The sequence below is a fragment of the Poromitra crassiceps genome (genome assembly GCF_964638095.1).
Source record: "Poromitra crassiceps genome assembly, chromosome: 1".
Taxonomy (NCBI): Eukaryota; Metazoa; Chordata; class Actinopteri; order Beryciformes; family Melamphaidae; genus Poromitra; species Poromitra crassiceps.
The window spans coordinates 72,930,454-72,946,225 of NC_139623.1; the positions used below are offsets into that span (position 1 = coordinate 72,930,454).

A 15,772-nucleotide genomic window follows, 5' to 3' on the forward strand; every position below is an offset into this window, starting at 1 on the left:
GGCCAATAAGTAGCCTATGTAACACACGAAATAAAACAAACGGTAATGTCTTAATTTGATGTAGAATGCAGAGGGCATGTAACTGGTTCGTTAAACTCGCATTCCAGGAATATTGTATTTACCGTACTGTTCCTAAAGTTAAATGTAAGTGGCTCGCCTCTCAACCCTCTTTCAGACGGGCAGTATTTTCAGTCTTATACGTTAGCGTTCCTCTCCTCCTATGTCTATGTGCAGCTTGTTTGTTTGTCTCTTCTTCCAACCGTTCATCAACAGTAAGTCAAAGAAATTAAAATTAACAACAAAACAATCCATTTTGCATCAACGCTGTAAGCTAGATGCTGGTTTCTGCACAGCTGTTTGTTACAGTTAACTAATGTGACGAGCATATCGGCTGGCTGACTCAACGGGGACTATTTATTGTATCGCACTAACAAACTCGGCAAAGACTTCGTTATTTTGAGAGCAAAATGGCCCCAAAAGGCCAAAATACACATTTTGTTTATAGCTTGTATTTTGTTGGTATGGTAACTGTTGTATAATCACAATATTATACTCAAGGGTGTACTTTACCGTGGTTGTTGGCACTTCAGTGATACGTACGGACCTAGGCTGAAGCCTCGGTCCTGTCACATCACCGCCGTGCCAATAACCACGGTAAAGTACACCCTTGAGTGTAATATTGCTTAAGCAAACAATGGCTTTACACTCAGTTAATTTCCAGGTTGATTCCACATCGACGTACCCCTCTAAATCTAGTGTTAGGATGATGTCATCATTCCTACTTTGATGTCGTCATTCCTACTATGATGTCATCGATCACTGATGATGTCATGATTCTTAAGTGTCTTTCATGCCTTTCGCTGGTGATGTCATAACACAGGTGATGTCATATTCGGATCTATAAGGGCCTGTTCCTGCAGGTCCTCTCTAGTGATTCATAAACCAAACTAAGATCACGTCAACCTCTGCAACCGTTCCCAACCTCGAACAAGTGCAGACCTAGCTATCAAGTTCCACAGCATTCCTACTCATCGAGACTTCAGTTACCGAGAGTGTCTTGGCCATCAACTACCCGCGAATAGATCCACATGTCTAACACCTTAAGCAAGGTTAACACCAATCCTGACAGTATGAATCACTCAGAAATGGATTTAGCGGGTACCCCAATCAAGGAGGAGGCTCCCGAGAGGCCAGTCACCCGGCCGGTCGCTTCAGCTGACCCACCAGGCGGTCAGCTGGATATCTCCACTCATCCTGATGTCTCCACTCATCCTATCACGTTCGGAGACTTGCCGACAGTTATGCAAGATATGCCATTGGCCAACCAACAGAAATTTGGGGGGGTAGCAAAAATACTTCAGCTCCTGATTGAAGCAACCCAGGCTCTGGCTTCCAGGGCCAATGATCGGCACGCCCTCCTGGTTAGCGCAATCCAGACTCTGGCTTCCAAGGCCGAGGATCGGCACGCCCTCCTGGTTAACCGGCTAGATCGTCTCGACGGACTGAATCCTCCGGAGGGTGCCATTCCGCAGTCTTCCGCTCCCCCTGCCCCGGCTTCCGAGCGCACTGTCGTTCCGGAGGTTTCCAGACCTGCTACCCCCCCAGCTACAGCGGCCGTTGCTTCTAGCCCTGCCGCTCGGCCGCCTCCAGCTCCTAAGCGCATACTCTGGGGGGGGTTAGTGTCATCCCAAAGCAAAGACTGCCACATCTGCACACTAGCAACCATCTGTACCGTGATCTGACCGGCAGGGTTCGCATCACACCAGAGGAGAGGCAGCGTCGTTTGGACACCCGGAGCTGCCTGTACTGTGGTCGAGCCGGGCATTACCTCTCCTGCTCCCGGCGTCCAGTAAGTGGTCTCACCGCTCGCCGGCCCTTGGATCAAGACTCTACGTACGACGTACGGTTGGGCAGCGTTCTCTGCAACACCCAGGAGTGGCAGTGTGTCCCCAAGAGGGTTAAGGAGTTGGAGAAGACTGTCGACCGCCTCATTGAGAAGTTCAATCACTGCCTGCAGATCAGCTCCGTTCCCCCGCAGGGGCCCTCCGAGTCTTCTGGTCCTGAGGCACAACCTGTGGACCTTCCCCTCGCCGAGTCTGAACCCGTACCTCAGCAGCAGCCAATTCCTGTCGTTGACCCACACGTAGGTTCCAGCTTGATGCTGGGAGGTCCCCGTAGTGTCGTCAGCCTTCGGTCAGGAGCAAAGAAGAAAGGTAAGTGTTCAAAGAAGGAGACGGTGGGTGTCCTGCCGAAACTACAGGTCGGGAGGGCAGGCCTCGCTGAGTCAGAGCCCCCTGTGGCTCTGCCTTCGGAGACGGCGGCATTGGTTGGGGCTCAGCCTTTGGATTGTGGGGAGCCTTCTGGAGCCCCGCTCTCTGAGCTTGCGACACCCCCCCCCTGCAGTCCCTTTGGCTCCTTCCAAGTCTGGAGCGTCCTCTGAGACCCCACCTTCGGAGCCCGCAGAGTTTGAAGTGTTGCGTCATCATCAACTGTTGCGTCAGAGGCACAGTTCTTGGTGGGGGCCGCCGGACCGTGACATTGACCCTTTTGATGGTCTCCAGCCTCCCATGTTTGGATCGTGCCCCGGGGGATGGCCGACTCCAGAGGATCCACCGGAGCCGGTAGAATTTCTGTCTACGTGTCGGTCTATCTATGGCTTCGATATCCAGTATTAGGGAGGAGCACCTCCACTGTCCTACACCCCCTTTGGGGTCTAACCACCTGCATCTAACCACCTGCTGAAGAGCACCTCACTCTCCTACACCCCCTTTGGGGTCTAACCACCTGCTGAAGAGCACCTCCACCAGAACCTGCGGATTTTCTGTCCCCCAGATGCCATCCTTGATGGCCTCATTGGACGCCAGGTGGCGTCCGTTGAGGGGAGGGTACTGTTAGGATGATGTCATCATTCCTACTTTGATGTCGTCATTCCTACTATGATGTCATCGATCACTGATGATGTCATGATTCTTAAGTGTCTTTCATGCCTTTCGCTGGTGATGTCATAACACAGGTGATGTCATATTCGGATCTATAAGGGCCTGTTCCTGCAGGTCCTCTCTAGTGATTCATAAACCAAACTAAGATCACGTCAACCTCTGCAACCGTTCCCAACCTCGAACAAGTGCAGACCTAGCTATCAAGTTCCACAGCATTCCTACTCATCGAGACTTCAGTTACCGAGAGTGTCTTGGCCATCAACTACCCGCGAATAGATCCACATGTCTAACACCTTAAGCAAGGTTAACACCAATCCTGACAACTAGCTTCTAGTTATTGTCGAAAGAACGTCTAGCGTCTTTGTTGCTTTAGTTTCAAAGCCGATCAGCTGTCCAACCAAAAAGCATCTACGCGTCATTAGCTGACATGGCGTGAATTAGTCTTAAGTATGTACATGAACGTCTTTTAGCAGAGACCCAGTTTGTCACAATGAAATCCGACAGATTCAAGGTGTTAATAGGCAATTGGACTGGATGCCTGCAAGTATGATGTGTTATGACGCACGCGGGGCGCATTGGAGGCGTGGTGTATGTGTTATGACGCACGCGGGGCACATTGGAGGCGTGGTGTATGATGTGTTATGACGCACGTGGGGCGCATTGGAGGCGTGGTGTATGATGTGTTATGACGCACGCGGGGCACATTGGAGGCGTAGTGTATGATGTGTTATGACGCACGCGGGGCACATTGGAGGCGTGGTGTATGATGTGTTATGATGCACGCGGGGCGCATTGGAGGCGTGGTGTATGATGTGTTATGACGCACACGCATTGGAGGCATAGTGTATGATGCGTTATGACGCACGCGGGGCGCATTGGAGGCGTGGTGTATGATGTGTTATGACGCACGTGGGGCGCATTGGAGGCGTGGTGTATGATGTGTTATGACGCACGCGGGGCGCATTGGAGGCGTAGTGTATGATGTGTTATGACGCACGCGGGGCGCATTGGAGGCGTGGTGTATGATGTGTTATGACGCACGCGGGGCGCATTGGAGGCGTAGTGTATGATGTGTTATGACGCACGCGGGGCGCATTGGAGGCGTGGTGTATGATGTGTTATGACGCACGCGGGGCGCATTGGAGGCATAGTGTATGATGTGTTATGACGCACGCGGGGCGCATTGGAGGCATAGTGTATGATGTGTTATGACGCACGCGGGGCGCATTGGAGGCATAGTGTATGATGTGTTATGACGCACGCGGGGCGCATTGGAGGCGTTATGACGCACGTGGGGCGCATTGGAGGCGTGGTGTATGATGTGTTATGACGCACGTGGGGCGCATTGGAGGCGTGGTGTATGATGTGTTATGACGCACGTGGGGCGCATTGGAGGCGTGGTGTATGATGTGTTATGACGCACGTGGGGCGCATTGGAGGCGTGGTGTATGATGTGTTATGACGCACGTGGGGCGCATTGGAGGCGTGGTGTATGATGTGTTATGACGCACGTGGGGCGCATTGGAGGCGTGGTGTATGATGTGTTATGACGCACGCGGGGCGCATTGGAGGCGTAGTGTATGATGTGTTATGATGCACGCGGGGCGCATTGGAGGCGTGGTGTATGATGTGTTATGACGCACGCGGGGCGCATTGGAGGCGTGGTGTATGATGTGTTATGACGCACGCGGGGCGCATTGGAGGCGTAGTGTATGATGTGTTATGACGCACGCGGGGCGCATTGGAGGCGTAGTGTATGATGTGTTATGACGCACGCGGGGCGCATTGGAGGCGTGGTGTATGATGTGTTATGACGCACGCGGGGCACATTGGAGGCGTTATGACGCATGTGGGGCGCATTGGAGGCGTGGTGCGGAAAGCAGCCTTCGTCCTCTTAACCGTGGTCACACACGCTCTGATCCAGCCCCCCCCCCCCCCGTGTCAGAAAATGAATATAATGTCTATATGTGTATTTGATTCATATCAAAATCATAATAAAATCATAATAAACGTTCCGCGTCTTCTGCCTTCTCCCACTGAGCCACCAGGAAGCCTGAGTTCAGCTAGTTCTTATCCAAGGCAGTCAAGCTTTTCAAGGTCGAGTAAAGTCAAGCTTAGCAGTCAGACACAGGCTTCTGTCACTGGATTTTTTTTATTTGCGTTGCTCCAATTCTCTTCGTTATGTTGCGATTCAAAAGGAGCATTGCTTTGTAGGGCAGACGCTCGGGATTTGGTGGGAATCTGGCCGCCACATACTGCCAAAGCCAAACTTGCACTTACGCAATGGTTGGCGTCATCTGGAGTCACACACAAATGCTTTTTAATCCCTCCAGAACATTTAAATGAACACCATATGTGTGATTTCTGCTTCGGTGTGAGGTGTAGCCTACTGTGTGTATACAGTATGTAGACCACCACACACACACAAATGGAATTTCACAGTACAGTACTATATGGTACAGTGTAGGAAATGTAAAAAATATTTTGGGTGCAACATCTAAGAAAATAGGAACATTTACCAAATTTGGGGGGCACTTAGAAAAAGTGATTTTAAGTTGCTGAAGTATAGTGTGTGAACAACAACACTGTTTGTGTTAGTGTGTTCTTCATCGTCTTCTGGCAACCAGCTTGTAGTGCAGCAGATGATTGCATATTTCAGAAGGATCGTTCACTTTGTGATGCCAGCATGACATTTGGCACAGATACTCTTCGAGGTCCACTCTTTTGAAAAAGACTCAAAAATCCAAGATGGCTTCCACGTGTTGTACTAAATGAGCATGTAACCTATGTTTGGTAACATAAAATGTTTTATGGGTCTCACATTTCTTTATTATAAATGTTATTTTGTCCATAACTACCATGTGAAATGCTGTAGCAAAGATGGCGTGCAAGATGGCCGCCATATTGCAGGTGCTGAGTGTGTTAGAGATGGAAATGGAAATAATGAAAATAATATCAGAATCTTGGGGGCAATTTTTGCCCCTCGATCACAGTTTTTAGGGGCATTCTGACATTTCTTGGGCATTTTTGCCCTTGCACTCATTTCCTACACTGATATGGTATCTACCAAAATATCATGGTATTTCACGGTAATTAAACATACTATGGCCCATCGAAAAAACTAACGTATTTTTGCTTTTAAGAAAAAAAAATCTTTATTGAACTGAAACTGAAACCAATATGAGAAGTTTTACGCAAGGGTCCTCCGTTATGAACTTATTTGTAGTGGCATGCGGTGCTGTGCATATTGCGCAAGTATCATGGGCATTGTATTACAAGGAAAGCTTACGGTATGATAACCGTGGTTGCTTGATATTGCAGTACACCTTAAAACGGTATATCGTTACAGTACATGCCTAACACACACACACTCTACTAATAATTTGTACTTATTTGTGAGGAGTTGACAGGTCGATCAGTTTTAAATCAAACAAACTTGAAGAAAGAATTTCATATACAGTATGTTTTGAAAGTTTGCCTCTTTTATATTGCTACTTGCTATTCGCTAACTTGCTACATGTTGATTTCCTGCGCAGGGTGGAGCGCTCGACAGACCAGGTGATGAAGCCGGTGAACACCGAAGCCCTTCACAAGTGGGTGGGGCACATTCCGCCCGACGTGCTGAACGACATGGCTGAGATCGCGCCCATGTTGGCCCGGTTGGGCTACGACCCGCGGGCCAACCCTCCAGACTACACCCGGCCAGAGCCCATCGTGTCTCTGTTCAACTACTCGCAGGTGAGACGACACACTGATCTCTGCAACAGGGTGTGTGAGGTTAACAAGAAAACTAACAAGGGTGTGAAGAATGCTCAAACTTTGTATATTCACTCAAAGACACTCCAAGTCTAAATTCTAGGTATTTTTTAACAGATTCATAGTGATTGATTTGAATGCACACATAAAAAAAATCCCAATTGTCATGACCCACAGCGGAGACTTCCTGCCTGATTTGACTGTTTATCGTTCAAAGTATGGAAAACCTGTCGCCACCTTGTGGCTCATCCAAGCTGCATGAATCAAAAGAAACGAAAAAGATAAAAACATCAGTTCCAATTGGCTGCCAGGTTTTAACATGACAGGACTGTAAATATATTTGCTGACATTCAAATCAAATCATTCAGTTGTCTCCAATCACACGGCAGAATCAGAATCACTTTTATTGCCACAGTATGCAAGTTACATACAAGGAATTTGTCTTAGTGTCTGTATGCAGCGTAGCGGTTACATCAATATACAGGGATAAGAAGTAGGAAGATAACTAACGGCAATCGCAAGGTTGCAAGTGCAATCAAATCGAGTCAATATATCCAATATGTACATGAGTGGTGAAGTGTTCGGTGGATGATAAATATGAATTTACGTTGGATTTACATGAGATTTACAGACTGAGTTAAATATACGTTAAATAGGCAGTGGATTTACATGAATTTACAGTCAGAGTTAGATAAGAGTTTACATTGAATGTACATGAAATTTACAGGCTAAGTTAAATAGGCATTAATGTGCAGGGAATTTACATCAATTTACCAGTGAAGACTTTGATAGCACAATACGTTTTACAGTTTGCCCGTCGCATAACTGTGATTTATTGGAATCAAAAGCTCAGTCAATCAGTTTGAGAGTGAGAAAATGTCATCAAACCAAAGTCGGTGAAAGGGTGGCGCAACTTGACAATTGCAAATTGCAGCTGTGATATTTAATGCAAAATCAATCTCTGTGTTTTCATCATAATCCTAGTAGTAATCAATGATCAATCAGCATGAAGGACATTGGCATTGTGTTCTTCCTCTTTCCAGAGTGTGAAAGCAACAGAAGCTTCACAGCCCAGCTAAGAGGAAGAGGAAGAGGCAGCAGCTGGTTTGGACGCCGTCCAGAGTTTGTCGCTCCACGATGCACCTTAAAAACCAACTTACACACACACACACACACACACCCCTTAAACACCAACTTACAGTTCAGCTCTAAATACACCTCACAAGGAAGGTTTGAAGTGTTCCACGTGTTTTTCATTGACCACAGTTCTCGTTCGTAATACCTCTGTGTCTGGGTAAGGGGGGAGAGACTTTGTGTGAGAATCACAACGGCTCAGAAAAGTTCCTGGCTTCACACTTTCCCTGCTTTCCTCCATAATGGACCAACAGCATAATGTTGCATTTTGATGTTGCTGTTTTTTTCTCTTACCAACTTGTACCTGAAGGTACGTATTTCAATATTACGTCTGTCATTTGTATCGATTCGCCACAAATGTGAATGTGATTTGGACAAATCAATCACTTGCTGAGAGTGAAGTAAATGTTCATAGAGCATAATATGACTGTATATTTTTGAAGAAGTATGTTTATTTTCGTAATAAATTATTTTGGTGTTGACCATTAAAGAATTTCATGTTCGTTCCATATGGATGAGGCTTTTTAATAGTTGGATATTTTTGAATATACTGTAAATACAAAGAGCCAAAATGTCACTTTCTTACACTTTCTATACCGGCCATAAAAACATGATTTCAGACGGCAGCCCGTCTTTATTGTCACACGAACACTACAACACATGCATGTGGCCACTACACACACTCATGCTGATGGTGGCCGGTGAAATATGTCCTCTGCATTTGACCCATCTAGGCTTGTCCTTTCCTCCAGGGGGCAGGCCAGGAGCAGTGGTCGCTATTTCTTTCCAGCGCCCGGGGACCTTCATTGGACCATCATTGGACCAACTTCAGATGTTGTCATCACTGGTCGGATGACAATCTTCTGCATGTTTTTAGTGGGGGGTTATGTACGGAGGAACCCCCTGGGGGGTACGGAGAGAACATGCAAACTCCACACAGAAAGGCCCTTTCGACGAGATAGCCCACCTGGGCAGTAGGCACTGAAGATATGGGGGGGTCACACTCCAGCGCCCACAGCGTCCCAGGTGAGAATCGAACCCAGGACCTTCGAGCTGTGAGGCGACAGCGCTTACCACTGCACCACCGTACCCCATCCAGTTGTTATTATGAATGTGTTAGATTCTGCAAAGAGGTATTTTAGGCATTCAATTTAAACATAAACAAAATCCACTCATCATAACTTAATGGGTGTCAATGCTGCCAACAATTGCTCATTGGGCAGCCTGTATCACTCTGTTGCATCACTGCCATGTCAGATATTAGAAAATGCAGATTGCAAAGCCACCAGAGATGCTTACATGTCGGAGAACAGCAGATCAAATTAAATGTGTCTGACCCCCCCCCCTATAGAAAATAAACACACTGGTATTTGCATGTTTGAATGAGAGTCATCTTAGCCACAGTGCCCTCTAGTGGTGTGCAAAAGCAATTCAACCCCCCCCTGGTTCCTACCAGAGACTGTTCTCTGGTTCCTACAAAAGTTCTATTAACACGTTGACTGCCACTGACGTATATATACGTCAAAAAAAATCCAGCGGTTCACTGCCATTGACGTATTAATACGTAGATTTTTTTTTTTTGACGGTGCTACGTGGATCAATGCCCCCCGCGTCTCCTATGGAGATATTGGAAGTATTGAATGTGTATAATCTATTTTACCGACCAGCTAGGTGGCGACGGTGCCCTCCCGACAGAGAGAAAGTCAACCAAAAGCAGCCGCCTCCCGCGGCTGCTTCCTCCATTCTCAAGGAAATGGCTTGCCGATTTTACAGTCATCAGTCACCAGACTCGCCGCTCTCGGGCCGCGCCAGCAGCAGCACACGGGGGATTGCAAATTTGCATAAGCCTAGAGTCGCACGGGGCTTCATCGGGGCTCTCAAACCCAAGAGACGAGTGAGACCTATCCACACTCGCTGCCAGGGAGGGAGGCTGCTCAAACTCGCTGCCAGGGAGGGAGGCTGCTCGAACTCGCTGCAGCAGCAGCAGCAGCAGACCACTCGCTTGTGACAAACGCAGGCTGAAAGCCACTAGACACGCCCACGGAGGGAGGAGTTGAAGGAGAGGGCGTTCGGAACTATATTGTTTGGATGTCTGATCTCTCACTGATGCCAAAAATAAATGGTTAAAGTGACTGTTCTGCCTGTTTGATTGAATTTCACAAAACTGCGATTATCTCAGCTTTCACTCTCAGACAGCTGAAACCATGCTGTACTCAACGGCTAATATCTACATAACTACTAACTCTACAAACTAACTCTTTTAGACAGAGAAAGCACACATTCTATTAGTACTTTTCTGAACTTTGTGTTCACAAACTCCAAGCAGAAAAGAATCCTCGGCTCTTTTAAAATGAGCCAGAATCCTCAAAAAACGGCCTGGCAGAAGCTACCTACAGAAAAAAAAAAACGGCTGGCAGTCAATGTGTTAAAGACCGAAAATGGACAAATTCCGCTGGATAATGCGGGGGGGAGTGACTTGACTTGGAACTTGACTTGCCTTAACTAAGGGCTCAACTTGACTTGACAAAACCTGTGACTTGACTTGACTTGCCCGAAACAAAATGACTTGGGACTTACTTGAGACTTGGACCAAAGTGACTTGGTCCCATGTCTGTCAGTCAATTACCCTAAGAAATGACGGATGCCCTTCTCTCTGGAATCTGGATTCATTTGTTGAATAATCTATCTACAGTATAATAGTATAGGGAGCTGGGGCTCTGTCTGTTTCTCTGTCTGTCCCAATGATGACATCAGTGATGTCATAAATTCACTCTCTCACACACACACACACACACACAAAGTCCCAGTGATGATGTCATCAGTGATGTCATAAATTGTTACATCATCAGTGATGTTGGAGGCATTGTGACCTCATCAGTGATACACACGTGTGTGCGCACACAGACATGAGACAGACAGGCACACACATGCACACACAAGAGACAGACACACACTGATGACATCAGTCTGAGGCTCACAAGAGAGACTGAGGGAGGGAGAGAGGGAGACAAGGCCATGCAGCAGGCGAGCTGCAGGCAGGGCCGCATGGCGGCCGAGCTGCAGGGCAGGCAAGCCCGCGAGCACACTCAAAAATGGATTAAGAACTCATTGGGTGCAGGGCAAGCAAAGAGTTCATTAAAGAGAGAAAAGCCAGTCAGGTGTCAGAGGGTACACTATCTCATGCTTTTTGGTTTTGCCCTTCACTGTCTGGATTTTGGGCCAAAATATTTGATTGGTACTCTAAGGCCTATAAAATAACAGCCGTCTCTGACACAGGGGATGACTGTCGCCAAGAGACTCATTCTGAAGGAGTGGAAGTCTTCCTCACTCCACCTTCTTTTAAGCTGTTGCTGACAGACATGGTTTCGGTTATACGTATGGAGAGACTCCGGTTCCTGAGGACCAATTCTCTTGTGAAATTCTCGGCTATTTTGGACCCATTTCTGGCCTACTTAGACGAGGAAGCACAATAAGCACTTGATGTGGCTGATGGCACAACGCTGTAACAATGAAATGTTGAGATATATATATTTTTTGTTTTCGTCTTGTTTTGTTCTGTTTTGTCTGAGCCTGTTTTTGTTCTGAAAATTGTAAAAAAAAAAAAAAAAAAAAGCCAGCACTCCAAATGTCCTTTCACAGGTTTTAATAGTTCCTCAAACTGGGCAGCAGCAAAGAACGTTTCAGCAAAAGGCCTTCCTCAGCATTGTGCTGTCAGGCAAAAAAGACGGCTAAATACAATCATGCCGGAAGTACAATCAATTATTGAATAAAACATTTTACAACAACACAATAAGCCCCACCAAGGATGAAAAACAATTAGAACAACAATACATTTGCAATAATCACAAGTCATGACAAGTTACATAAAATAATTGTATAAAAAGTTATATAATTGTAGCGTCCAAGACGGAAGTACTTCAAAATAAGGCTCTATATCAAGAACCTCAACATACCACAACTAAGAATAGGCTCTAGTGCCAACCAGGGCTGGAAGGTAAATTACTGTAAGAGAGGTTGGTCAACCATACTTGTAAGAAAACAACTAAGTAATAGCTCCTCGTTGAGGCCTTTGGCGTGTTCTGTTTGGAGGATGTGAATCCAAAAGGCCTCTCTGTAATAAAGCTCTGTCTCTGTCGCCCCCCGCCCTTTAAGGGACCAACAGCTTCGATCCCCTGCAACCTGAGAGAACACACATCATGCCCAACTGAATTAAAGTGTCTGGCTACAGACGACTAGCCTGGGTAAACCCAGCCTCCACACGTGACCTCTATCTATGTGCTATCAGTCACAAGACCTCTTTGACTGGGAGAGACCACTAGCAGACCCTGGAAGGAAGTACAGTATGTGAACAGCACTGTATTGACCTTTAGTTTGACCTACATAGATAGACAGACAGAGATATCCACTAAGTGATATGACACTGTACTTGTATGTGTGTTTGTAGAGATATAGAAATGCATAAACAGATTTAGTTGGTATTCTTAATGGTGCAATTTTTGGACTTTGGTTTGTTTATATTGCAAATCTTCTTGACAGAACAGAGTTACTGTTACAAATACACACATTTTTTTATACATGATCTGTTATTAAAAACACGACATGTCACTCTAAATGTCTGTTATTTAATTCCCTTTACAGTATTGTAATTTAGGCAGTTATTTTGTGGTTTTACACTCCACCCCAGCAAAGCTGTGTTGCTGCAGAATGCAAATAGGGTCGTTGAGATTGATATCCAGGAATGCTGGAGCACTACGAAGTCATTAGTTCAGCCACAAACCTGTTGTAATCACAACAGCGGGTGTGGCACCATGCACATTGGCTCGTAGTGAGACAATCTATATTAGCATCCAGCCAAAACACCTATTGAGATTTATATCCAAGAAGGCAGAGCACTTGAAAGTAATTCACTTCATGAATGCATGTGTGAATAGCCTGCAACTGTGAGGGAGGATTTGAAGAGATGAAATTTGCAATTATCACTGTGGGGGGGTGGGGGGGCAGAAGTACTTGTACTTCAAATGAATGTACTCCCCAGATTAACCTTCTGTTGTAGAAAATTAAAGTTCCATTGGCTCATTTCATAATAAATAAGCAATAATTGCATACGTAGTTTCCATTAGATCAGTGGTTTTCAAACATTTTGTGCCTGAGGCACGCACCAAAGGGCAAGACAAAATCTCAAGGCACAGTTATCTGTGCAAAATAGCTTCTGTTATAGACACATCATCACTCTAAATGTTCTTTATTTACAAAAGATGGACGTACCGAACGAAGTTTTTGAAGTGGTTTACGCCCCATGACAAAAAGCGGGGTGAAAGGTGCCCAGACTAATGACGTGTAACAGCTGCGGCGGCTGCAGCACTACTAACCATTAGCATTTGGCCTCTTGTGATTGACTGATGCTTTTTATGTAGCGTAATGTGCGCGCCTGCGCCTTTGTTCTCATTATTGGCTCTGTCGAGCAGTATGCTAACTAGCGCGGTTAGCTTAAAGTTAGCGAGTGGTTTTTTGGAGTTACGGTAAATAGACACTCCCTGAATGTTTTATTTCGGGTAAAGGGGTTTCCATTCGTTTCTATAAGTTTACCTCTGTGTATTAAGTGCTTTTGGGGGGCTGTTTGATCACAAGCCACAGTTTTGTCTGCCAAGCGGACGAGCCTACAGTAGGCCGCGCTCCGAGCTAACGCAAACAACAAACATATCCGCTGCATCACCAGAGGCCTGTACTACAAAGCCAGTTTAGTGGTTTAGCGAGGTAACTTCAGGTTTAAACCTGGTTTGGCCGTACTACAAAGCAAGTTAACTTCTTACCGACATATATTTCCATAGCAACTTATGCTTCACACTTAACCTGGTCCGTAGCAGGTTAAGTTGCAAGGATAAGATTAGACCTTAAATCCACCGCCCACGAACCAATCGAATCAGCAGTTTGGAAAAATGGCCAACCCCTTTCTGGATGAGTTTCCCGAAGGAGCACGAATTGTAATGTTGAATGAGTAATGGTAATCAATGTTAATGTTAATCAAGGACTAAAGCCTTGCACTTGTTGGCTATTTTAATTAAGCCCTATACCACTTTGGAATATGTTTTTATATATTCATTTTTGTGCTCTCAAGTAGCCTAGATACGTTGTTTGATCCCGCTGATCGATTGCAGCTGAATAGTGAGTGGAGAAATATCACTAAACCGGCATAAAAAGGTTTCATAAACGTCTCCAAAGCGCACGGTGCCGTGTGCGCAATGGAGCTGAGACTGACGTTGGGTTGGAATTGAAATAGTCATAGCTTACATGCTGGCCTACTACATCTAAGCAATTTAATATGGGATCACCTGCACACAGGCGATCCCATATTAAGATGATTCATATCTAGCCTACTCCTGCATTTTGCAGCTGCAAGTGTTGCTTTTGGCCTGTATGATGTGATTGAACTTCATATTTCCAGCATCATTATATGAAATATGGAGATATGCGACTCTGCTGACAATATGTGACCACAAAATAGGCTATTTTTTATAAATGAAATCTATGCCCGCACATACCGTGTCGTTCAGAAGCCTCTTTTAATTTTATTATCATTCTTTTTTTTATTGATAGCCTATAGGAATTATTCAATCAGTGCGACTAAACATGACATCATTATTATTCGTTGAGCCTAAATGGTCTACGGATTTTGGACTGAGACATTAGGCTACACATTGCTTCCACTCGCAGTTTATTGAGAGGGTGAATTCAGCTGCTGTAGGATACGTGGAGGCAGAAACCGCTCTTCAAATAAATGACTGATGTGAATAAAAGTGGTAACTTTAGACAGTCATTCGGGAACAGACTAAAAATATCCAATGCGGATTTTGATTCTGACATAGTAGTCGATGGCTTTGATGAATGAGGAAATAGGCGTGTCTGGCGCTGTAAAAGCTACGGTTCTGAGCTGAGCGGTCCATATTGCATTGTGATTGGCTAGTTGTTAAAAACCACGCCTCTTTTGCGGGCACGAGCTCGTGTGCACGGGCATTTTCATGTGCACGCGCAGTCAACTTGATTAGAAAAACCTGGTTCGAGTTAACGACTGGCAAACGAGGTTCGTAGTACAAGTTAACTACAATCGAGCTGATCTGGTTTAGACAAACCAGATCAAGGGACAGATCCTGGATCTTCTTATCCAACATTCGTAGTACAGGGCACAGCTTTGTGAACTGAAAAACAGCAACACACTGGGTACATCATCGCCAGCTTTGGTTTAACGTAATGCCAGCTTAGAGGTTTCCCCTCCTCTGAACCTGTGTGGGACATGGATCATTCTGAAAGTTGGAAAACAGCAACACACTGGGAGCAGCCATGTTTGCGTCGCAGCTGTGATGTCACGTGTGCGACAACAAAAGCTCAGCTTCCGACGCAAAAAATAAAACATGATTATTATCGGATTATTTATCGGAAAAAGGCCATTATCGGAATAATAAATAATAACGCAAAAAATATAATGTATCGGTCCGATAATTAACGTGCATCTTTCGTATAGCAAGTGTTATCTGTCAGGCGTGGGAACAAAGACATTGTTGTTTGAACAGATTACATTTGTTAAAATTTCCACTGCAAAACTACTCTTAATTTTCGGTCTAATTTTAACTTCGTGACACCAACACATTGTATCACCATTTCTAGTTGAAAATGTCAAATTTTGAATGTTTATAGAAGATAGAAACATGATATAATTTTTGTTTTATATAAATGAATTATTCTGGCAAAAATATTTTCTCTGGTAAAGCTCTGGTACTACCTCGCGTCACCAGGCTCTTCTCGGCGAGAAAGAGCCTGGCTCCCGCCCACAATTGATTTTGTCACCCTACTGGTTCCCGCCTAGAGCCCGCCCTAGACCGGATGGCAGCGTTTCTAGCTCGTCAACTTTCACGTTAACTTGACAATTTGACCCAAGTATCAGAATCCTC

The 15,772-nt window shown here is 45.6% G+C and overlaps 1 protein-coding gene across 1 annotated transcript in view; it reads left to right on the forward strand.

The window, feature by feature from the left end:
- tpst1l (tyrosylprotein sulfotransferase 1, like) overlaps positions 1–8,324 on the forward strand; it is a 34,245-nt gene extending 25,921 nt beyond the window's left edge. Inside the window, exons 6-7 of the mRNA XM_083636229.1 lie at positions 6,476–6,677; positions 7,739–8,324. Coding sequence (XP_083492355.1) covers positions 6,476–6,677; positions 7,739–7,774 — 238 coding nt within the window. The 3' untranslated portion in view covers positions 7,775–8,324. The remainder of the gene's footprint in view (positions 1–6,475; positions 6,678–7,738) is intronic.
- The last annotated feature ends 7,448 nt before the right edge of the window (positions 8,325–15,772 follow it).